Here is a 24,060-nt window from a genome sequence, read left to right as displayed (position 1 = left end):
TCTTGCCCCTCTTATAGAAGTACCGTAGCTCTTTGGAGGAGCGAAGTGTTCCTGAATATTGGAAAAAAAGCACAGGTTATTTCTGTTTTGAGAAGGGCCATGAAACAGACGCACAAAACTATAGGCTCAATTCTCTGATATCTGTCAGTTGTATAATTTTCAAATGTGTTTTATGCTCGCGTATTATGATTTTTCTGGAGGCCGAAAATCTCCTCCAAAGGAACCAACATGGGTTCCGAAAACAATGATCGTGTGAAACCCAGCTCTCTTTGTTTGCCAGAGAGATCCAAAAAGCAGCACTACCATGTTCCTTGACTTCTGGAAGGCATTCGATACAGTTCCGCGCTGCCGCCTAATGAAGAATGTACGAGCATATGGAATATCAGGCCAACTTTGTGACTAGACTGAAACAGGACACAGCATGCCATTCTGAACGGTCCGAAGTCCTCAGATATAAATGTAACTTTGAACTTGTCCCAAGGGAGTAATACAGGACCATTGCTTTTCACCATATAAACAAGGTGCCCGTCCTAAGAGTCGTCAGGCGTATTTTCTCTGTTGTTTCCGCAGATATTTGCAATTTTGTTTTTGCAACGTGTAGGTGGAGTTCATAACGCTTTACATGCTATGTCCAGCGTCGATAGAAAGCCCCGGCTTGTTTCCTGTTACAAACAAAATTGTTTTTTAAAGCGAAATTTTACGTGACCATTTGACAGAGTGGTCCCAAATTAGTCTAGTACTATATTCGTTACAATAATACGTATTAAGAGGGACAGTGAAACACGAGGAATAACCAGTACTGGAACAGTGCCAGCAACGCCCTGGTCTGTGCTGATTGCTACCGCCATGCAGATGTGCGCTGCTCAGTTGCTGCTGGAGTACCGGTTATTCCTCGCTTTTTACTGTTCCTCTTAATACATATCGGTAAAAACGAATATGCCATAGACTAACGTGTCAGCGCTCTGTCGAGAGGAACGTAAAATTTCGATTTAAAAATCATTTTGTCTGAAACGGGAAACGCATTTCGTCGACGCTGGGCGTCGCATTGAACATGTGATAAGCAGTATTTGTTTTGCCTGACACCAGCTGTTCGTTGCCACAAAGAAATTGCGGATATCTGCCGAAACATCAGAGAAAGCGCACTTGACGACTCTTAGCAGAGAAACCCGGTATAAGTGACCTAGTGAATAACTTTTGAAGTTCAATTCAACTTTTCGCGGGTGATGCTATTGTACACAGAGAAGTCGCAACGCTAGGAAATTATGGCAAAATGCAGGAAGACCTGCAGGCGATAGACGCTTGGTGTAGGACTATAGGGAGTGGCAATTGACCTCCAGCATAAACAAATGTAACGTACTGCGAATACATCGACAGAAAGACCCTTTATTGTATGACTACACAATTGCAGAACAATCAGTGGAAGCACTTGCTCCATAAAATATCTTGTACTGTGAGTACGAAGTGATATGAAATGCAAAGACCGTGTAAAATTAATCGCGAGTAGGGCAGATGCCAGACTGAGATTCATTGGAACAATCCGCAGGAAATGTGGTCCATTAACGAACTCGTTCAGCCAATATTTGAACATTGCTCGTCAGCATGGGTACCGGAGAGGACTGATAGAGGAAACAGAGATGATCCAATGAAGAGAAAAGCGTCACAAAATGATCAACAAACTTCAGTCGCAGAGGCAGTAAGAGAGGCGTTCTGCATCACAGTGTGGTTAACTTCTGAGAGCATACGTTCCTAGAAGGTCAACATACATATTGCTTCGTCCTACGTACAGCTCGCGTAAAGACCATAAAATTAGAGAAAATCGAGCCGACTTTGATGCTTGCAGTCGTTCTTCCCCCGAACTATTGAGGACTGAAATGGAAAAGGAGGCGGCGGAGAGTGACACTGGTAAGCAAAATACCCTCCGTCACACATCAGAAGGTGCCTTGAAAAGTGTAGATGTAGATGGAGATATAAAAAAATTGTCAAGTCGTAACATTGTGAGTATACAGGCAGGTCATGGCTGTACAGAATGGCAGTGTGCATCATCCTGGCTCATGGTTAAATGGCTCTGAGCACTGTGGGACTTAACTTCTGAGGTCATCAGTCCCCTAGAACGTAGAGCTACTTAAACCTAACTAACCTAAGGACATCACACACATCCATGCCCGAGGCAGGATTCGAACCTGCGACCGTAGCGGTCGCGCGGTTCCAGACTGTAGCGCGTTGAACCGCTAGACCACTTCGGCCGGCGCTCCTGGTTAGACCGCCAAACTCATTTATGTTATGCAGTCGGAGAGCAGTAGTCCGTTTTTTTTGTTTTTGTTTTTTTTGTTTTAAAAAATAGCTACAGATGATTGCGTCGCACGATTCTTTGCTTCTTCCTTTTGGACCTTTTTAAACTAATTTGAAGGGAGCCATGACGTGACTGGGAGCAATGGTTTGACTCTCTGATGAGGTCTCCTACTGTTGAAAGGCCATTTGAATTGTATGACATGGTCCTGCAGGTTGTTCGGCTGCTACTTGTTTAGAAATTCGAGCAGCACCGTGAGTCCAGCTGCCGTTACTGTAGCGGGAAACTGTGCCATGTCCAAGACCACGCTGCTTCCTACCATATGCAGTCGAGCCTGTTTTCTTCAGTTGGTAATGTTACATGGGCCACCATATTAATGCACTCGGCCTGCAGTGGCCCGTGTTGGAAACACGCGCTGAGGTTACAGTAAACAACTACAGTGATGACTTAGGAGAACGCATCACAATGTGGAATGATTTCAAGACAGTTGTGCTTATACTATCAAGCGGTGCAGCGTGTTGTCATGAAACATCACGATAGAAACTGACGATAAGTCGACCGAAGCTCCATCACCCCAGTGCAATAATACTGAGTCGACTAATAGTTACATCGACTAATTTTGGCTTCGAGGTCGCAACAGGCGCCAGCAACATAGGACACCGGGGCTTGGCCCGCAACACCGTCCTAGTGAAATGTTACTAGCGCAAACCAAATGCACTGGCCGCTCGCGTGTGGTCCGGCGGTATGACTAATGATTTGAATCCACGTCCGTTCACATATGACGCAATATCACTGCTTAGATCTGTCCGTACGGCTCTGATGCTGTTATCAACATTAAAATATTTTTTCGTAGTCCAACGTCCTCCAGAAACTGTATAAACGGTACCAAACCGGTCCAGTGAATCCCTGGTACTACCATCGTCTGTTTGAAACTTTAACCAATCTAAAGACCCGTCCACATGTGACAATCTGTATGCGGAGATGTCTGTGCATGTAATAAATCGCTGTAAATGTGGTGTGTTCCAGTCCTCCGCTCGTCAGCCATCCTTCAGTCTCGGAAAGGAATTTCAGCATCAAGTGACAACGCTCTCATGACCTCAAGGTTTACTTCATTAATATATAAATGCGTAATGGAGCAAATTTTATTATGGCCTGAGTTTGCAACCTGTATTGAAAAAAAAGCAAACAAAATACAAGAACCAAAATGAGAGATCAAAATGGTCTACAGAGTGACTGCTTAAGCTAAGCCAACTTTCGCGCATAAATTTACTTCGCAAGTTGCAAGGCGAACCCGACGACTGGCGAAATCATTTGCCGATGGATTTGGAGACAGAGTCTATATAATTTTTGACGCTCATAACTCATAGAATAATACGACCAAATAATTGTATGAGGAGAGCAAATTTTCTACACGAATGGCTGACAGTGACTTAAGAGTGACTTACGATTCCTGATAACAGGAAGAAGCTGCAAGCATATGGAACTTTCTACTAGAATTTTGAAACAAGCATTGAGTGAAGCTGTTTACGCTGTGCTGAAGGAGGTTTTCATGAAGGCAAGTTAAGTAAATCAATTCTGTATTACATGAATTTTGGGAAGTTACAGACGATATTTTTTACAGTTTAAACGTGTTTCAAACTCAAAAGGAGAACACGGTAAGTGCAGTCATCCGCTTTCCCAGGAACTTTGCTCGGTGGAAGAGCAGTCAAAATAAACGTACAGATGTCTAGGCTTGTCCGTGGATACTCTTTCTTTTGTGAGAAAACAACGGCCAAAGTTATCGACTTAGACGTCTTATAGCATGTGCTACTCTCACTAAAATGTTGGCACAATGACTAGCGCCACGACCTCAGAGTTTTGCGTCCTGTTTTCTGAATCCGACTGTTGTTTTTATTTATTTTATAATTGTTTTTCATTTCTCTACCAATGTCCATAGAGGAACAGTACGTGAATGTTTCTTAACAAGTTAGGGAATACTGGGACGTTATATTAATTGTAAAATAACATTGGGTTTCACAATGTCAAACATTTATTATACAATATATTTTATGTGTGTATGGAATTTTCAGGGGTTACAATCTTTTTTTAAATTCTCGTATTCTTATATCAATTCTTATATTAATTCTTATACTTTATTCTCATGTTTATTTTTCAAGATTTGTTGCATTCTCTAGGGTGATACCGATCGTAATAACATTCGACACAGAAATTCCAAACACCACGAGCATGGCGATAAGGCCGGTTTGCAACAGTTGCATTTCCTCGTACGAATCTCACTGTGGAAAGAAATGTCGTTAACGTTGCTGAAGACTTCACGCGTTGGCAATAATTTTGCAGCAAACCAATCATAGTGGGTCACTGTTCCAAAAACTGGCGCTTGCAACTGCTAATGAATCAAGATAAGTATAGGAATTTCACCGAAAATAATTTCCAATAATTTTCTCATCCATATATTTTTGTTTTTATTTATTTTTATTCATTCACCGGGCATAGAATTAGTAGACAATTAAGGACAACGTTATTTCAGTATACATTAGGAAACAATCGTGTAGTAATCTTCTACGGACATGGGTATATAAATGAACAACAAAAATAAAAAGAATAATCGGGTTTCCAACACAGGGCGTAAAATTGAAAAACCGCGACCGTAGCCACCGTGCCATCACCTCGGCTGCATTATTTACTCGTCAAAAGGCACACAAATTACCTCGAAAACTTTGACCTTGTTTTCTCTGAAACAGTTAAGACAAGACACGTGTTTGCTTATTTTGACTCCTCTTCCACTGGGCGAAGTTTCTGGGAAATCTGGTTATGGCGCTTGCCGTGTTCTCCTACTCGGTATATTTCTAAAAATTGTAGCCATGGCCATTGAATTACAGTTTAGTTTCTGAGTTGGGATTTTCAGTTCCATAACTGAAAGCGGAGGTGGTCAAAATACTACAAACTTGGCTTAAATATTTCGTCATCGCCGGTGCCACATCGGGGTCAATTCTAGTGTCCGGTGCCACCCGTCGGCTTTGAGCAATGACGCACTGTGTGATGTTATTTTGTTTGTGCCTCAGATTGCCGTCGATGTACGTTAAATGATTTCTCTGGATTTGCTCGTTACGCGCGGATATTAAATATTCGATGTAGGTTGTTTTGTTTTCATCTCGTAATCTGTTTTCAGCATCTTTTGTTAATGAAAGCCGTCATGATTTATAAGTAGTCGTGATTTATAAGGTCTTGATTCCTCATGCTGTTCCTTATGGATGAGTCAGTTGCTTTTACTGCGAAAATTCTGCTTCAGAAAATGAGTGACCGTAAATCAATTATAAAATTTTTGCAGTCATTGGGCGTCATTGCTGAATTCTGCAAGTGCAGTGTCTGTGGGCATCATATGATTTTAACGAAGGTTGCGTTATTACGAACTTCCGACGAATACATGTGGAGGTGCAGTAAAAACATCATATGGAGAGCCATACGCAGGGGGACGTGGTTCGAAAGATCGAGGCTGAATTTAGAAGTAATTGTCATGCTAACCTACTATTTTTGCTATGAATATTCTTGCATATCTGTCATGCACGAAGAAGGGGTTTCGTGTGGCACTGTTGTCGACTTGTTCTCGTTTTGTAGAGAAGTCTGCGGGGAATTTATAAAGTGTAGGGGGTCAGTGGGAGGGGCCAGGGGTTATACTTGAAGTAGATGAGTCACATTTTGGAAAGAGAAAGTACGAAAGGGGCCACGAGGTTGTTGGGCTTTGGGTTTTCGAGTAGTTGTTGCTGGAGGAGATTGTGCTGATGTATTTAGGGTTGTGTCAAATCGGACAAAGGAAGACTTGACGTCTTTAATAGAAAAATATGTGGAAGAAGGTTCTGCAGTCATGTCGAATGGGTTTGCTTCGTACAAGGGGTTGGGTGAAAGGGATTATCATCATTTGGTAGTGAATCACAATGTTCAGTTTAAAGATTATAAGACGGGGGCATATACTAATACTATCGAGGGGTATTGGCGGGGGGGGGGGGCGGGGGGGGGCTGTAAAATCTTTTGTCGGGTGGGGAAAGAGAAGGATTTCAGTGTTTCAAGGCCATTTGGATGAATACTATTGGAGGAAGAGTATTCCTAAAGCTAGTTGTTTATCTTTTGCATTTATGAAAGTAGTCAGCAAAATATACAAGCCTCGTTTTGTTAGTTAGGTGTTGGTGTGTCTGATACTTTTTTCTTATTTTACGTTGCGTTTTTTTATGTTACTGTATTGTGCGAGTGCTACTTTTTTGGTTTCTCTGGAGGGAGGTTTTTCTGTCGTTTTAATATTTTCTGGTTACAATGGTGGGCGGAGGGGTATTGCTGTGTCTTTGCCAGTGGGTTTATGTGATTGACTCGTGGTTTCATTTTTTTATTATTTTAAAATTTTGCGTCTGATTGAGGGCGGGTGATAGGGAAGAACTGATTTGGGTGGTACTTCATTCATGCCTGGCAGTTTGTGTTTCTTATTTTTTTTTTCATTTGTTATTCTGGATTTTGCTTCTTTCGTTACAGTTTGAGCTTCTAACATTATTATTTCTTGTTATGTCCTTATTTCGTTCTTGTCAGCCTCGATCTTTGACTCCTTTGGAATTTTATATGCGGCAAGTTTCTTTTTATGTAGCCACATTTATGTTTTCCTTTTCGATGTTTATACTTCGCTTCTTTTATTTTTACTGTCACTCCTGGTGTGTCGATTTTACTGAGCGTTTTTAGGAGCTACTGTAGCTGCTGTGACTTTCGTATAGTATCGGTTGCAAGTTTTTGGTTATTTTTGCGTTTTATTTCTTTGCGTGTGCAGTAATGTGTGTACAGATTTTCATTTTTTGAAAGTCTAGTCGTATTCTGTAGTTCACAAACAAGATCATTTTTTAAGTACGTTTCTGATATGTTATAAGATTTTTGCCCAATAAACAGTAATACTGGAATCGGTAACTAGAAATGACCTCCTACATTGGTTGCTTCTAGTTACGTATTCCAGCTATTCGACGGTTCATTATTTACATCGTTTTTGCAGTACGTGTGTAAAATATAATATATGCACCCGTAATTGCTCTCGTATTCTTATTTATTTCAGTCATCTACAACTCGTTTAAGTGAATTTCGCGCGTAAATAATAATCGCGATAAATGGCATGCTACATTCGTTTGTTTACGAGTATGATCCGTTCCATTCATAGATTGTCCATTGCAACATCTTTGCCTTACGTATGACGTCTTTGGTCAAGGCCGACGAGTGGTATCGGATACCAGAATTAATCCCCAGATCGAACAGATATCGTTACTTTGCTTAGCAACTGTGCTGAAACTTCCACCTCCAACTTCTCAAATCTGCACAAATCTGTATGCAGACATTTGCGCAGACAGATCGTTGCGTATGAACTGACCGTAAGACTCATTCCACCAAAGGAAATCTTAACAGTACTCACCTCGCCGTCGTTGCTCACATACATCCTCCGCAGGACACAGTATGGTGAACGGTGAAGGGTATCTTGTACCACTAGTTGTCGTTTCCTTTCGCGTTACTTATCTTGGCGTTAAACGCTTTATTCAAGCAATCATACTGCAGCCCAAGAACATATTCTTCACGAAGTGGCATTTGTTGACGTCAGTCAACACCAAAATCGTATCCTTTGGGACTAGAAACACTGAAACTGGAACTGAACTTCAGTGTAGATTTTCGGACACACGATTCCGTTCTTCTGTTCGTTTCGGGCGAAAAACGCCATTACTGATACACGTACAAAGCTATAAACCGCACCCGTTGTTCGTTCGGTCGGACGGAAGCTTGAAGTAACGTCTCAGAAAGTTAGAAACTGTGACGCGATTCAAGAGACGACTTCTCCCAGGGCGATCGTTGCTAGGCAACTGCAGCGCTAAGACTATCTCCGTGTTATCTGACGGGACTAGTGACCCAGGGTCAGTTTGGCTGCTGCAGCCGTGGTGCATGGACGTGCTGCCGTGCGGCGTTCTGCTGCTGAAGTTGTTTACGTCCGTGGGTCACCTTCGGCGGAGTCGAGAGTGCACGTCGCGGAACTTGCGTGCTGTTCTCGTGTTCCAGTATTGCAGTACTTGTAAGTTAAAATGGAAGATTTCAACCATTCCATACGACCAACTGCTTATGAGGTTCATGATTCGATAGTTAATGTCTTGAACTCGCTGTTAAGCATACGTGCAGTGTATAGTGGTACAGTACGGCCGGTTCCTTGTGTATGTTCAAATGTGTGTGAATTCCTAAGAGACCAAATTGCTGAGGTCATCGGTCCCTAGGTTTTCACATTACAAAACTAACTTAAACTAACTTATGCTAAGAACAACACACACACCCATGCACGAGGGAGGACTCGAACCTCCGCTCGGAAGGGGCCGCGCAATCCGTACATAGCGCCTCTAACCGCACAGTCACTCCGAGCGGCCCTTGTGTTTGAAATTACTCAATTCAGATACCTGAGAAAAACTTATGAGTGAAAGCGGAGGCAATTAGAAATCTAAGTTTTGTGATGGACGAGTATATGATGTACTTCTGTCACGTATCTGTAGCATGTGGAATATGATACATGTGCGTGTTTAAGTTGCCATTCGAAATTCCGAATCAAATGACTGCTCGCAGCTTTATTTCTTGTGGAATAATGTTGTATATTGCAAATGAGAAATTACGTAATTGATTTAAACTACAAGTTTACAATAGTGACAGAAGTGTCAGATTTGAACTGAAACAACAAACTCGTATGCCTTCCTTTATCGTCATTGGCGGACACAGGCATTTGTTTCACGTCGCGGCCAGCCTAAGTCGTGTATCTTGTGCACCGCGGCGAACGGAGGAAAATTTGTCGAACAGGAGGCGTGTGCCTCTGCTGGGACGGCCAGCTGCACGAGCCGGCCACGCACAAGTCGGTCACGTGGAGTGTGTTGCGTCACAGCTCAGGCGCGCAACAGCCACTACAATGTCAAAAGCGGCCCAACTTGCGGGACGCGTGACTTAACGTGTATTTCGGCAGATAAGACGATAGTTGAAGCATTAGAAAAGTGAAACGAGGTTGTTTTATATGACTTAGACAAAACATAGAGTGAAATTTATATAAATTAAAACCATTATAAAATGAAATAATCACTCACAAATGCGTTTAAAACGCTGCAAAGTCTTCACAATCATCATATAAGGAAAGGAGCTCCTCAAGTACATCCTCTCATTCAGTTGTTCCATGATCACGCATTTTTTCGTTTCAACAACTCAACTGTTTATCATATCGAAGTTCATCAGTGTTTCATCCATATTTCTAATATGAGGTAGTGGAAAGTTGTATTTTTGCCTCATACGAATATCGAACTTATGAAAACTCGTAGCCGGCCGGTGTGACCGAGCGGTTCTAGGCGCTTCAGTCTGGAACCGCGCAACCGCTACGGTCACAGGTTCGAATCCTGCCTCGGGCATGGATGTGTGTGATGTCTTTAGGTTAGTTAGGTTTAAGCAGTTCTAGGTTCTAGGGGACTGATGACCTCAGATGTTAAGTCCCATAGTGCTCAGAGCCATTTGAACCATGAAAACTCGTAGCTTTATCGTCAATATCTTTCAGTAATTTTGGCGCAGTTTTTGGTTTCTGCTGTATTACCAGATTTTTTTCTGTTCATGACGTGATTGCACCAACCTACAGTTGCTTTAAATTCTCTGCCATGGTTTGGATTGGCTCATGCCCACTTCAGTGTACAAACCCTAATCATATTTCTTGTAACAACATGAGAATTCTCCTCCGTTCTTTTATTCATTCTGCAACGTTATTTTCTAAATATGGCCAGGAAGCTATTCCTCTCCTCACTACACTTTTTCACCGGCAGTTTTTAATAGCATCTTCATTCTTTTGCAAGTCTCTTACCATCTCTGTTACGTCGAAAGCACTTGCTGGAGTGCAATAGTTCGATTCTTTAGCCTGTTTTGTGACGTAACTTCAATCTTGCTTCGTATTTCCTTCTTTTTGTTGGTTCCTTCGTTAGGCACACATCTTACAAATTTTACGCCCATTACACTTCAAGTACAAACTGTTTGAACACACAACATAACCTACAACAATACCTTTTAGACACATGAGTTCGTTATTTGGCACGTGCTTCTACAAGCGAAACCGTAACAATGCTGAAGGAGAATTTTGCTTCATGAAGTGTGCGGCAGTACCAGATGTGCAGTAGTCCAGAGCGGATATGTCCGCAAAACTGAATAGCCAATACGACACTTGTATAAATACTCAAGATCATTACCCGAATCAGTGCGCGATTTCCAGATAATCACTGTTCTAAACTAAATTTACAGGCTGTTAATAGTATGGGGATCGTCTTATAGGATGGGTATACGATAAAACTATGTATTATCTTTGACGAAAATTTATACCTCGTCTTATCTGAAGGTTGTCTTTCCGTCGAAATATACGGTAGTCATAGAGCATCTATGGAATTAGCATAGTCTATTGCACATGTTCTCAATATCAAACGAGGCTAATCAAGTTTCGGGACGACGCTGCTTGTCTAAAATTTGCGGTAGTAGCGAAACTTGAATATTACACGCATTCGCCTCGCTTTATATTCGTTTCTGCCCATTTCAGTTCTAGTAACAGCCGTTGTGCATTATTACTATTGCTAAGGACGTAAACAGGAGTATGTAAAAGCAGGACCATTCACGATTCATAGGTATGTACAACAAATGTGTGATTGCAAATGACGTACTGATATCAGGTACTTTATACATTCAAAAACACCGACACACGGTATTACATAGTTTGTATTGTAGAGAAAGTTTCTGAGATTTTATGACCATGTGTTAACGAGAAAAGTGCTAAATAGATCTGCAAATGTATTAAGTAAACTGCTAGTCAGTGTCTACATATTGTTGCTACCCTCCAGTTTACGCAGGTTCTCAAACCACTGTGTGCGCTTAAGTACTTGCATGAGACAAGTTCCTATACAGTGTCATTGTAACGTACTTAATTAGAAATATTCTGTTGAGGCTGACCTACATAGGGAGAAATGGTCATCACACTAAAATATGTCAAATCGAGCACGCACAGAAAGATATAGGTATTCGTTTTTTCCACGCGCTGTTCGGTATTAGAGTAATAGAGAACTATTGTGAAGGTGGTTCGATAAACCCTCTGCCAGGCCCTTTCATGTAATTTACAGAGTATCCGTTAAGATGTAGATCAATCAGCTGCATTAAAAAATCTAAAAAAATATTGTTGGCTGTTTTATTCCGTTACCGAAAAAACGTATTGCTCTTCACATCTTTAAGCCAACTTAAGATCCTGGTACCACATCGTTAAAATGCCTGTAAAACGCGTATAAAAAGTTTTACGGGATTTCTGAAGGCGATCTGTCTGTAGCAGCGAAGTAATAACACTGAAAATACGCTAAGCGCTATAAGCGGCAAAATGCGCCGTTACAAAATTACGTGACTTGAGTTGCAGGAGATGTTGCAGACAGAATTCTCATTCTACGCATCCGAATGCATACTCCATAGAGTGCCGCATATGTGACTTGCATATGCTGAGAGTGAAGTTTTTGGGACACGTTCTTATCCGCACGCAAGTTGGCACTCGTAAGTGTTACCCGTAAGCGTCAGCGTGTAAATAATCCTGCCCGCAGGTACGCGCGCGCGTACGTGATGTGTGGCGTTACGTCTGTTCTAAAATATTGCGTAGCCTGTGTGCTGCGATCACGTTAGCTGCAGCCGCGTTCCGGGCAATTGTTATCGCTACTACAGCAATAGATGTTGCAGCTACAGTGAGGCCAAAAAGTCTTCGTCTAATTGTAATTTTTTAAAAAAAAAACTAAGTATATGTCCCGTTAAAGGAAGGGAACATAAAATGTGAACATCCAGTCATATGCAACGAACCTTGATAAGTCATTTTTGTTGATGGATAAGGAAATAAATACATCCACAGCGACAACAAATTTGACAAAATGGAAAATTTATTGAAGGGCTACTTCAAAAACTATTCGTCCACTCATATTTTTTTAAATTTACAATCAGAAAATATGATTTCAATTACAAAAATTAATATTTAGTGGGGTTTCTCTTTCCAGCTATTTACTGCTTGTAGTCGTCTGGGCATCGACTTGACCAAGCTTGCCGTCAGAGAGGCTGGAATTTTGTCCCATTCGTCTTAAAGTGCTTCTTTTAGGTCTCTCTTGTTGGAAATGTGTCTTCTCCTGACGCCATCTTCCAGTACTTTCCAAAGTTGTTCAGTAGGATTAATGTCTGGGGTCTGAGGAGGGGTGTTAAGTTGTTTTGGGGTATTGTACAGGAGCGATGGCCTTGTATTTAGAGCCGCATGCTTTGGGTCGTTATCTTGTTGGGAAATACAATTTCCTTGCAGACCTAATTCTTCGGCCCTAGGATTCAGATTCTCCTTTAAAATCTTGATTACGTATGGTGATCCATTGTACCTTCTATGAAATGTAATTCCAACACCTGCACCACTCATACAGCACCACACCATCAGGGAGCCACCACTGTGTTTAACCGTTGGCACAAGATTGCGTGGCAACCTCTCATCATTCTTCTCACGCCACACCATTCGCCTGCCATCCGACGCGAATACGTTATATTTACTCGTATCAGAAAATATTACTCTATTCCAGAAGTCCGTTTTTGAATCTATGTTCCATCGCAAAATGAAGACGTTTCTTTTGATTCTATTCACTGACCCAAAATTTCTTGCGCGCTACCCAGCCGTGATACCCATACGTTTTGAAGGTAGTTCTGATTGTGTTGGCACATATCTTCTTTCCCCAGTAGACTAACTCCCCAGCCAACTTAGGAGCGCTGATTTTAGGTTTCTTCTTCATTTCCCTCATGATAAATCTCACGTCTGGATCAGTCAAAGTGTGAGGACGTCCGGTACTTGGTTGGTTTCTTAATGGTTTTGTTGCGCAATATCGATCTATTATCGACTGAACCGTCAATCTAGGTCAACCGACTAGTTTAGCAATCTCGTAAAAAGATTTGTACTCATTATGTAAACGCAGAATAAGTGTCCTTTCGATCAGCGTCGTCTCACTACCCTTACGGGCCATGAAGCTAATTGCACTGTATCGGCGCAGTTCAGAATTATAAGAAGTGATAAAGTGGGGCCGCGCATGGTTTGTGCCGTTGGTCAGCGTTATAGTTTAATCACTGCGCGCAGAATTTCGGCATGTTCAGATGGTGGACGAATACTTTACGAACTAGCGCTTGTATTATATTTTCTATTTTGTTAACCTTGCTGTCGATTTGGATATATTTCTTTCCTTGCTTTTCAACAAAAATTACTTACCGAGGTAACTCTTACATGACTGGCTCTTTAGATTTCGCATACATTTCTTTTCATGTTACACAGACTTTGTTTTCTATTAGATATGCCGGCCGCGGTGGTCTAGCGGTTCTAGGCGCGCAGTCCGGAACCGCGTGACTGCTACGGTCGCAGGTTCGAATCCTGCCTCGGGCATGGATGTGTGTGATGTCGTTGGGTTAGTTAGGTTTAAGTAGTTCTAAGTTCTAGGGGACTGATTACCACAGATGTTAAGTCCCATAGTGCTCAGAGCCATTTGAACCATTTTTTCCTATTAGATATGCAGCTATACGAATACTTTTTGGATTCACTGTATGAGCATCATCAAAAACATTAACCAAAGAAAACATGGTACTTGGGTTAAGGACTACAATTACTGTCGCAATCGTACTTCTTTTACTAAAAAGCTGCCAGACAATTAGTCAGATGACTGTCGAAACTACACTGACAGAAAAAAAACCGCAACGACGAGAAGGAGTTGCGCGACATAGAAGATAGTTGGTAGGGCGTTTCTGCATCTGAATGAAGTCTGTTCCAATTTCGCGCCAGTCGCTTAAGAGTGGCGCCAGTACCGCCACTATGAGGATGCAGTTCAGGTTTGTTTTAAGTTCACGCTCTAACGGTAGGGAGCGCAGTTACCTTTGAGATTGGACATGGTGAGTTGATTTAGTCAAGGATGCCTTTAAGGCGACAAAGACGCCATTATCGAGACCTCACTGAGTTTGAACGAGGTTGGGTACGAGGGTGGTTTGAAAAGTTCTTGGAAAGGAATAGAAAAGAAGTACTTACATCACTGAAACTTTTTTTATTTTTCAATGTAGTCTCCTTGTAGATTAACGCACTTGGTCCAACGATGTTCCAGTGCCTTGATCCCATCTCGAAAATGAGTTTCCTCTAGGCCTGCAAAATAGTTGTCAACTCCGGCTATCAATTCTACGTTTGAAGTGAATCTTCGTCCACCAAGAAAACAGAGGTTCAGAAAACGGGGCTGTTTTTTCTCATTACGTTTGAAATATTTTCTATACTTTGGTATATGTCAGCATTACTTCGTAATTTCCACCTTTCTGCTGTGTTTTGTGGTCCTAATACTTTCCCTATAATTCTCCTTTCTCATACTTCTAATCTATCTAAATTATAGTTTACTGCCAGGCATTCGCTTGCATATAAGCATTCTGGCTTTCTACTGTGTTGTAATGCCTTATTTTTTGATTTTGGGATAGGCACTTTTTATTGTAGAGGTCTTTGGTGATACCATGTTCTCTTCCCATTTTATGCAATACTTCCTCTCTTGCAGATTTTTCCAAAGCATTTTCTTGGATTATCTTCTCTAGATATTTGAATTTTCTTACCCTCTCTATCTGGACAATATCTTTTTGCAGAAATTTTGGAGCATCCTTATCGTTTATTACAAATTTTGTTTTTTTCTGGAGAAATTCTGGCTATTTCTTCCAGGAGATTTATTTTTGTTACAGCAGATGTCACATTTTTGGAAAGTATAGCAAAATCAACTCGAAATGCAAGACAGTTGATTTCGACCTTTTTGCTTTCTCTTCCTAACCTTATAGTGAGATGTTGAGTTCAATAAGTCTGTCGTTCCAAATTCTTACTATTTTCTCTGATACAATGTTAAAAAGAATTGGGGATAGGCCGTCACCTTGTCGTGTGCCTCTTTTTATTTTTAAAGGCTGCGAAATTCTCCAACAAATTTTGCTTTACAGACTGTATCTGAAAATATTTCACAGATTAGGTTTGCAGTTCAGACTTTACGCCGAATTCTAGGATTATTTTATCTGTACTTTCTCTGTCAACAGAATCAAAAGCCTTTTTGAAATCCACAAACATAGCTACAATATTCTTCAAATTAAGTAATCTGTGGCGAATTAATGACTTGAGATTAAATATTTGTTCTGGGCATGACCTTCCTTTCCTAAAACCATCTTGATATTCAACTGAGTGACTGTCCAGTGTTGTTTCTGTTCCGCTTAATAAAATCTTGGAAAATGCTTTGTACAGTATTATTATTATTATTATTATTATTATTATTACTATATTATATTATTACACACAAATGAGAAAACGAACAAAATTCGGGATTCATGCGTACATCCAAAGAAATACAAACTTCCGACAGTTTGTAACAATTCAGGAACAGTAGCAGATTCAAAATTTATAGCATTCTATTGATCGACTAATCAGTGTTATAGGGATTTAGCAGCGTTGATTCCTTCCGCCGTTACACAGCGTTAGCCCTATTTTTTATTTTGAAAAAGCAGATGCTTCGAGGTTTATATGGTGATGGTGTTTTATGCTGTGTAAATCATTTGTATGTGAACACCATTGTATTTTTTCGTACTGGAAATTTGTGGCTTTTCTGTCGTTTTCCCGCCGTTTTCACTGTTCATTTGCACACGACATTACAGTTTTATGGATCGACACATGCGCTGCTAGTACACACTACAATTTTTATTTTTTTATTTATTTATTTAACCTGATCTGACTAGGGCCATCAGGCTCTTTCTTACATCCGACCAGAGTTTCACAATAACTTTTTTACAACGCACGTACGTAAGAAAACACAGTTTAAATATGATAGAATGTATTAAAATTATTTTACTGCCTATAGTGAAACCGTGAGAAAACAATACTGACTATGAGCTAACAAAGTTAATACTGGCAATATTTCTCCTACCGCTGCTGCTGTCACTAACAACAATAATAATAATAATGACAGTAATGGTAGTGGCAGATACAAATAAATTATAGGTGTACAAAATAGACGTTTTCTGATATAGCGAGTTCTGGGGAAAGGAAAGTGAAGCTGGCTGCACTGGCTAAGAATACTGGGGAATCAAGAATAACTGGTTGGAATGAAGTATGTACAGGGGCAACGAGTGCGTACAGGGACAATGGTATTCATTAACGTTCAGTTAGTAGATACGTCATTAACTGTCTTCTGAAGTTGAAGATGTTATTATTATATATTGTGGCTATGATTTAAATTTCATTTAAATGGTATTCAGTTCTGTGATCTACACTGAGATGGCAGAAGTCGTGAGATAGCGATATGCTCAGATACAGATGGTGGTAGTAGCGCGTACACCGGTATAAAAGGTAGTGCATTGGTGGAGCTGTCCTCCGTACTCAAGTGGTTTGTATGAAGAGGTGTCCGACGTGATTATGGCCGCACGACGGGAGTTAACAGGCTTTGAACGCGGGCTGGTAGCTGGAGATAGATGCATCGGACTTTCTTTCCATTGTGGAAACCGTTAGGGAATTCAATATTCCGAAATCCACAGTGTAAAGAGTGTTGCCAACAATATCCAATTTCAGGCATTGCCGCTCACGACGTACAACGCAGTGGCCGACGGTCTTCACTTAACGACCGAGACCAGCGTCGTTTGCTTAGAGCTGTCATTGCTAATAGACAAGCAACACTGCGTGAAATAATCAGATGAATCAGTGTGGGAAGTACGACGAACGTATCCGTTAGGACAGTGCGGCGAAATTTGGCGTTAATGGGCTATGGCACCACTCGACCGGTGCAAGTGCCTTTGCTGACAACACGACATCGCCTGCAGCGCCTCTCCTGGGCTTGTAAACATACCAACTCGACCCTAGATGACTGGAAAACAGTGGCCAGGTCAGACCAGTCCTGATTTCAGTCAGTAAGTGCTGATGATAGAATTAGAATATGGCGTAGACCCAACGGGGCCGTGGACCCAAGTTGTCAACAAGGCACTGTGCAAGCTAGTGGAGGCTCCATAGTTGTTTGGGCTGTGTTTATATGGAACGGGCTGAGTCCCCTCGTACAACTGAACCGATCGTTGAACGCAAGTGCTTATGTTTGGCTACCTGGAGACCATTTTCAGCCATTTGTGGCCTTCATGTTCCCAGACAAAGATGGGCCAAGTCACAGGGCCACAATTGTTCCCGATTGGTTTGAAACATTCTGGACAATTCGAGCAAATGGTTTGGCCACCCAGATCGAACATTTATGGGACATAATATAGAGGTCTGTTCGTGCACAAAATCCTGGAGCGGCAATACTTTCGCAGTTATGGACGGCTATAGAGGCAGCATGACTCAGTACTTCTGCAGGCGATTCCAACGACTTGCTGAGTCCATGCCGCGTGGAGTTGCTGCACTACACCGGACAAAAGGATGTCCGGCACGATATTTGTTGGTATCCCATAAATTTTGTCCGCAATCAACGCGCCGGTAACTTTATTTTAAACAATAAATGTAAAGTACACTACACACCTGTAATAATAACGTCTTTTGCCTCTTCACACCATGCTTTCTCTGTCAAATAACTCCTGCAACAGCCAGAGAGTTTGTAGTTGTATAAAAGGAATCTTTTTCCGCTTCCTGTACAAAGCTAATGTTCACAACGTGGTCATTCATTTTAACAAACCAGCACAGTGCAGTGTTCGGGGAAACGACGCAACTCTGTTCGATTGCCAACGGCGATACTGAGTCACTGGCAACTGGGGACATCCGATCTCACGAGAGAGGGCGCCGTCGGCACACGGGACGAGCTGATGAACTTTATTTGCGCTCTCAGTACTCCCTAGCAGCCGTTGTCGGCTTTGTTTGGCACGCAAACTACACAGCTTCCTTACGATAGTAAAACTAAAACTAAACTCAGTCCGAACAGGCCTTGGAAGGCCCATCGGTACCGACAGGCGGCCAAGTCATCTTCAGGCTTCAGGCGTCACTGGATGCGTATATGGAGGTACATGTGGTCAGCACCCCGCTCTCCCGGCCTTATGTCAGTTTACGAGACCGGAGCCGCTACTTCTGAATCAAGTAGCTCCTCAGTTTGGCTCACAAGGGCTGAGTGCACCCCGCTTGCCAACAGCATTCGACAGACCGGATGGTCACCCATCCAAGTGCTAGCCCAGCCCGACAGCGCGTAACTTCGGTGACCTCACCGGAACCGGTGTTTCCACTGCGGCAAGGCCGTTGGCTCCTTACCATAATGGACGCACGTAAAATAGCTGTGTTAACTCTGTTTTGTCGTAGAAATGTGCAGAATATCGCGTAGATGAATCTGGACTTGTCGATGGCTTAAACAGCGAATTGCTGGTAAAGGAGCACTACATAATGCTGTACAGTGATTCAGGTACGTAGTAGTGGAAGTTACTCGTTATCTCAATAGACTTTCCATTCCATTTTCCTTTTTCAATTGGAAGTAGTTTAAATTATGTGTCCCTTTGGAAGTCAGATCTGGAAGCTGGAGAGATTGAATAAGAGTGTCTGACGGTTCTTTCCACCAGCCTGTCGTCTTCTAAAGTTGTGTCTCCAGCGCAGAAGACAGCTCGTCGGTCGGGGGATCTTCTTCGGCGGAGGTTGCTACGCCGTCACTTCCAACCTGTGATTCTTCTTTTTGCGGGATGCCACTTGCCCAGGTTAACCTCTGTATCTACAGAGGGCAAGATCTGTAGTACTGACAATGATTGTAGACGACACTTCTCGTTAATGTATTCTGTTTGGTTATTACTCAAATATCCACACATTTACAGTGTCTTTTACAATACCCGACATAGATTTCTTAATTCTATGGTAACTTTCCCATCCAACTTCCGAAATATGATGCACGCGTCCGGCTCCCCGATACCCACTAGACAGAGAGAGTATTACATATTCACAACTAAGTTACGCTTGATATAGAGTACAAAATGTCCGGCTCTGAAGAACACCCGAAACTGAGCGACTATTACATATTCACATCTAAGTAACGCACGATACTGAGATACGTGTCCGATCCTCCAGAGCGCTCGAAATAGATATACAGTGCGTCCAAAAAGTATTCGTGTAGCTGCATATCTTGTAGGACACAATGTCTGTCTAACATGAAAAGAAATGTATGTTGTTGTTGTTGTGGTCTTCAGTCCTGAGACTGGTTTGATGCAGCTCTCCATGCTACCCTATCCTGTGCAAGCCTCTTCATCTCCCAGTACCTACTGCAGCCTACATCCTTCTGAATCTGCTTAGTGTATTCATCTCTTGGTCTCCCTCTACGATTTTTACCCTCCACACTGCCCTCCAGTACTAAATTGGTGATCCCTTGATGTCTCAGAACATGTCCTACCAACCGATCCCTTCTTCTAGTCAAGTTGTGCCACAAACTCCTCTTCTCCCCAATTCTATTCAATACCTCCTCATTAGTTATGTGATCTACCCATCTAATCTTCAGCATTCTTCTGTAGCACCACATTTCGAAAGCTTCTATTCTCTTCTTGTCTAAACTATTTATCGTCCATGTTTCACTTCCATACATGGCTACACTCCATACAAATACTTTCAGAAACGACTTCCTGACACTTAAATCTATACTCGATGTTAACAAATTTCTCTTCTTCAGAAACGCCTTCCTTGCCATTGCCAGTCTACATTTTGTATCCTCTCTACTTTGACCATCATCAGTTATTTAGCTCCCCAAATAGCAAAACTCCTTTACTACTTTAAGTGTGCTTAAGAAATGTATACAAAATCTAAAGAGCCAGTCATGTAAGAAGTACCTCGGTAAGTCATTTTTGTTGAAAAGCAAGGAAATAAATACTTCCAAATCGACAGCAAGGTTAACAAAATAGAAAATGGAACAGAGGAGCTAGTTAATTAAACTATTCGTCCACCATCTGAATATGATGAAATTCTGCGCGCAGTGATTAAACCATAACGCTGGCCCACGGCACACTATAGAGTCAAAAGTGCGCGGCCCCACTCTATCGCCTGTTGTGGTCCTGAACGGCGCCGATACAGTGCAAGTAGCGCCGTGGCCCGTCAGGGTAGTGAGACGACGCTGATCGAAAGGAAACTTATTCTGCTCGTACATAATGAGTGCATACCTTCTTACGAGATTGTTAAAGTAATCGGTAGGCCTAGATCGACGGTTCAGTCGATAATAGATCGATTTTGCGCGACGAAATCATTAAGAAACCAACCACGTACCGGACGTCCTCACACTTTGACTGATGCAGACGTGAGATTTATCATGAGGGAAATGAAGAAGAAACCTAAAATCAGCGTTTCTAAGTTGGCTGGGGACTTAGAGTCTAGGGGAAAGAAGGTATGTGCCAACACAATCAGAAATATCTTCAAAACGTATGGATATCACGGCCGGGTAGCGCACAAGAAATTTTGGATCAGTGTACTGAATCGAAAGAAACGTCTTCATTTTGCGATGGAACATAGATTCAAAAAGGAAGACTTCCGGAATACAGTAATATTTTCTGATGAGAGGAACTATAACGTATTCGGGCAGGCGAATGGTGTGGCGTAGGAATGCGGAGATGTTACCACGCAATCTTGTGCCAACGGTTAAACACAATGGTGGCTCCCTGATGGTGTGGGACTGTATAAATGCTGAAGATGTTGGAAAATCACATTTCATAGAAGGTACAATGGATCACCATATGTATATCAACATTTTAAAGGACAATCTAAATCCTAGCGCCGAAAAATTAGGTCTGCAAGGAAATTTAATTTTCCAACAAGAACGACCCAAAGCATAGGGCTCTAAATACAATGCTCCTGTGCAATAACCCAAAACAACTTAACACCCCTCCTCAGAGCCCAGACATTAATCCTATTGAACACCTTTGGAAAGCACTGTAAGATAGCATCAGGAGAAGACACATTTCTAACAAGAGAGAACTAAAAGAAGCACTTTAAGACGAATGGGACAAAATTCCAGCCTCTCTAACGGCAAACTTGGTCAAGTTGATGCCGAGACGACTACAAGCAGTAATAGCTGCAAAGGGAAACCCCACTAAACATTAATTTTTGTAATTGAAATCATATTTTCAATTGTAAATTTTTAATAAAAATGAGTGGACGAAAACTTTTGAAGTTGCCCTTGAATAAATTTTCCATTTTTTCAAATTTGTTGGATGTACGACTATTTATTTCCTTGTTCATAAATAAAAATGAATTACCAAGGTTCGTTGCATTTGACTGGATGTTCACACTTTATGTTCCTTCTTTTCAGGTGACATACACAGTTTTTTTTTAATTACAACTAGACGAATACTTTTTGGACTCACTGACTCTAGAACCCCGGATACAGAGTGACTAGCACAGCCGAAGTACTTCGTCTCCCAGGCAGACCAAAGTGACCCAAAGCTATCCGAAGCACTTCGGTTGCAATAGCGTTACTCCTATGTTTCTCAAAACTAGTGAAATTTAATAAACAAAAACGATAGACTCTTAGAGTAACCATCAGAGATTATCCTACTAAAAAATATGTTAAATACAATGAAAAGTATATAAATAATTAATAAGAGAATTTACGCGTTTTGGCGTCTAGCACCCGAACGTGCCCACCAATCAGAAGCAAGTTCAGTACAATTGGCGGACTCTCCCACGGGTCTGGTAAATACTGTACCATCTGTCGCTTGTACCTCACTCCACTTTTGTACCATATGCTACTTCACGTGTATCAAGCTGCATCAAGGCGAGCTTCTAGCAAAATAAAATACTGGCGGCCACAGCCAGGAATAACACAGTAGTTAAGGTATAATGTCTGTTGTCACTTTTTGCATGCGTATTATCCACTTTCCCAGTGGTGAACCGATGACCAAAAAACTCTGAAATAACGTACTTCATCACATATATTTCAAGATCGAGATTCGTTTCGCAATTTGTTTCGAAGGGAAGACGAAGTTTTTTCTAAGCTGCTCACTATAATGGAAAAAGATCATTTCCGGCAAGATAAAAAGATGTGGCAGTCAATAAAAGCAGAGATAAGTATACATATTTTACAGAAAGTTTCGTCGTAACGGAAATTTCAAGCGTGTAACTTGTGTTTATTTTCAGACGTAGACTGATAATCATGTTTAGATATCTAGTCACTGGGGAAACGTGTCAGCTGTTGACCTTTGCGACAAGAGTTGCAGAAAATCCCCTTTTATAATATATAATTTTGAGAAACTACTTCTATTAAATGAATAAAAAAGACTCAGAATCTTTTAGAAAACAAAAGGTGGAAAAATTCGGCAGAAGGTGGACGCTAACTTGCTACCTTTGACTTAATTGTTACATACTCATACTTCACGACGTTAGAAGTTGCGCTATCGCTTCGACATGGCAACCGAGCCTGCGTATGTGGCATAAACTGTATTTTGACTGTACCAGTAAATGTTATTATTTGATATGCAAATTGTACCAAAAAGACGCGCTGTTGATAGATCATCATTGTGCAGCAGCACTGGAACGGTATCTTGTACTTCTGTAGCACAACAAGTTATAACACGAAAACATCAGCTACAGGAAGCCTTCACCTACCGATGTGTAGTTTCCTGTCATTTTATTGTAACAAACCGTATCTAAAACGACGCGTTTTCGAGAGATCTTCAATTGGTTGATGCTTTGAAACTATTTATATTAATATCATGTACTTTATGAGAAAGAAAACCCACCAAATATGTAATTCAACTCAACACAATATGGCACCAGCTCTGTTGCACTTGTGACGTAAAACAATGTCGGACGTCATTGGACACGTTTCTCTCCACGAGGCAAAAATCAGACATGTCACGTTCTTTGTTTCGCGCTCTACAGTGCAGTGGATGGTGGAATTCCATGCTGTAACGCCACCATGTCACATGCCCCGTGAGAAGCCTGCTTAACGCGTTGCAAACGATTCACTGGGACCGGCCGCGGTGGTCTAGGGGGTCTAGGCGCTGAGTCCGGAACCGCGCGACTGCTGCGGTTGCAGGTTCGAATCCTGCCTCGGGCATGGTTGTGTGTGATGTCCTTAGGTTAGTTAGGTTTAAGTAGTTCTAAGTTCTAGGGGACTGATGACCACAGATGTTGAGTCTCATAGTGCTCAGAGCCATTTTTGATTCACTGGGCAGTCACTCTACAGTCGTGCCGTCTGCGGAGCCAGGAGGTGAGTCGCAAGCGACCAGTTAGCAAGCAAATCGTGCCGTCAACGGGTTTCACTTGAGTAGCTCCATGTGTGGAGAACATAAACCTAACACTTCACTCAATCCGGAAGTAGGCGTAGTGCCAGTGGCCTGCCCTCCTTTGAACTCCCATCGACCTTCGCCAAAAGTTCGCACTCCGGGTCCAGGTCGCATAGAGACAAAAAAGTTTGCAAACGGAGCCGTATAAGAGCGGCGTGAGCGCCTTGGCGGGCAAGACCACCCAAGCCCCTCGGCAGGTATTCCGCAGAGATAGACGCGTACACCACAAGGAACCGACGCGCCGCAATCGCCCGTCGGTTGAAGGACATTCTGAACCAGCACGAAAAGGAAAAAGCCATGAAAATCGCTCATTTATGAAAAATGGCACCCTTTTCGACCAACGAAAATTAGAGGTTTCACACTAGCGTCGGGCACACCTCGTGATTCAGGCAGGCTGCTGAAACCGACTCCCGCGCTAACTGCAAAATGCAGGTGGACGCGCCATCGGTAGTTCAGACAGACCACGGGTTAAGTCACAAAGGAAC

The 24,060-nt window shown here is 42.0% G+C and overlaps 1 protein-coding gene across 1 annotated transcript in view; it reads left to right on the top strand.

The window, feature by feature from the left end:
• The first annotated feature begins 7,328 nt into the window (after window positions 1-7,328).
• The window catches only part of LOC126443737 (uncharacterized), a 448,679-nt gene continuing 431,947 nt past the window's right edge, over window positions 7,329-24,060 (top strand). Inside the window, exons 1-2 of the mRNA XM_050090959.1 lie at window positions 7,329-7,336; window positions 8,214-8,363. Coding sequence (XP_049946916.1) covers window positions 7,329-7,336; window positions 8,214-8,363 — 158 coding nt within the window. The remainder of the gene's footprint in view (window positions 7,337-8,213; window positions 8,364-24,060) is intronic.

Source organism: Schistocerca serialis, chromosome 1 (genome assembly GCF_023864345.2).
Source record: "Schistocerca serialis cubense isolate TAMUIC-IGC-003099 chromosome 1, iqSchSeri2.2, whole genome shotgun sequence".
Classification (NCBI taxonomy): Eukaryota; Metazoa; Arthropoda; class Insecta; order Orthoptera; family Acrididae; genus Schistocerca; species Schistocerca serialis.
The sequence above is the reverse complement of the archived record's forward strand: the minus strand, read 5'-3'. Positions and strand labels throughout refer to the sequence as shown.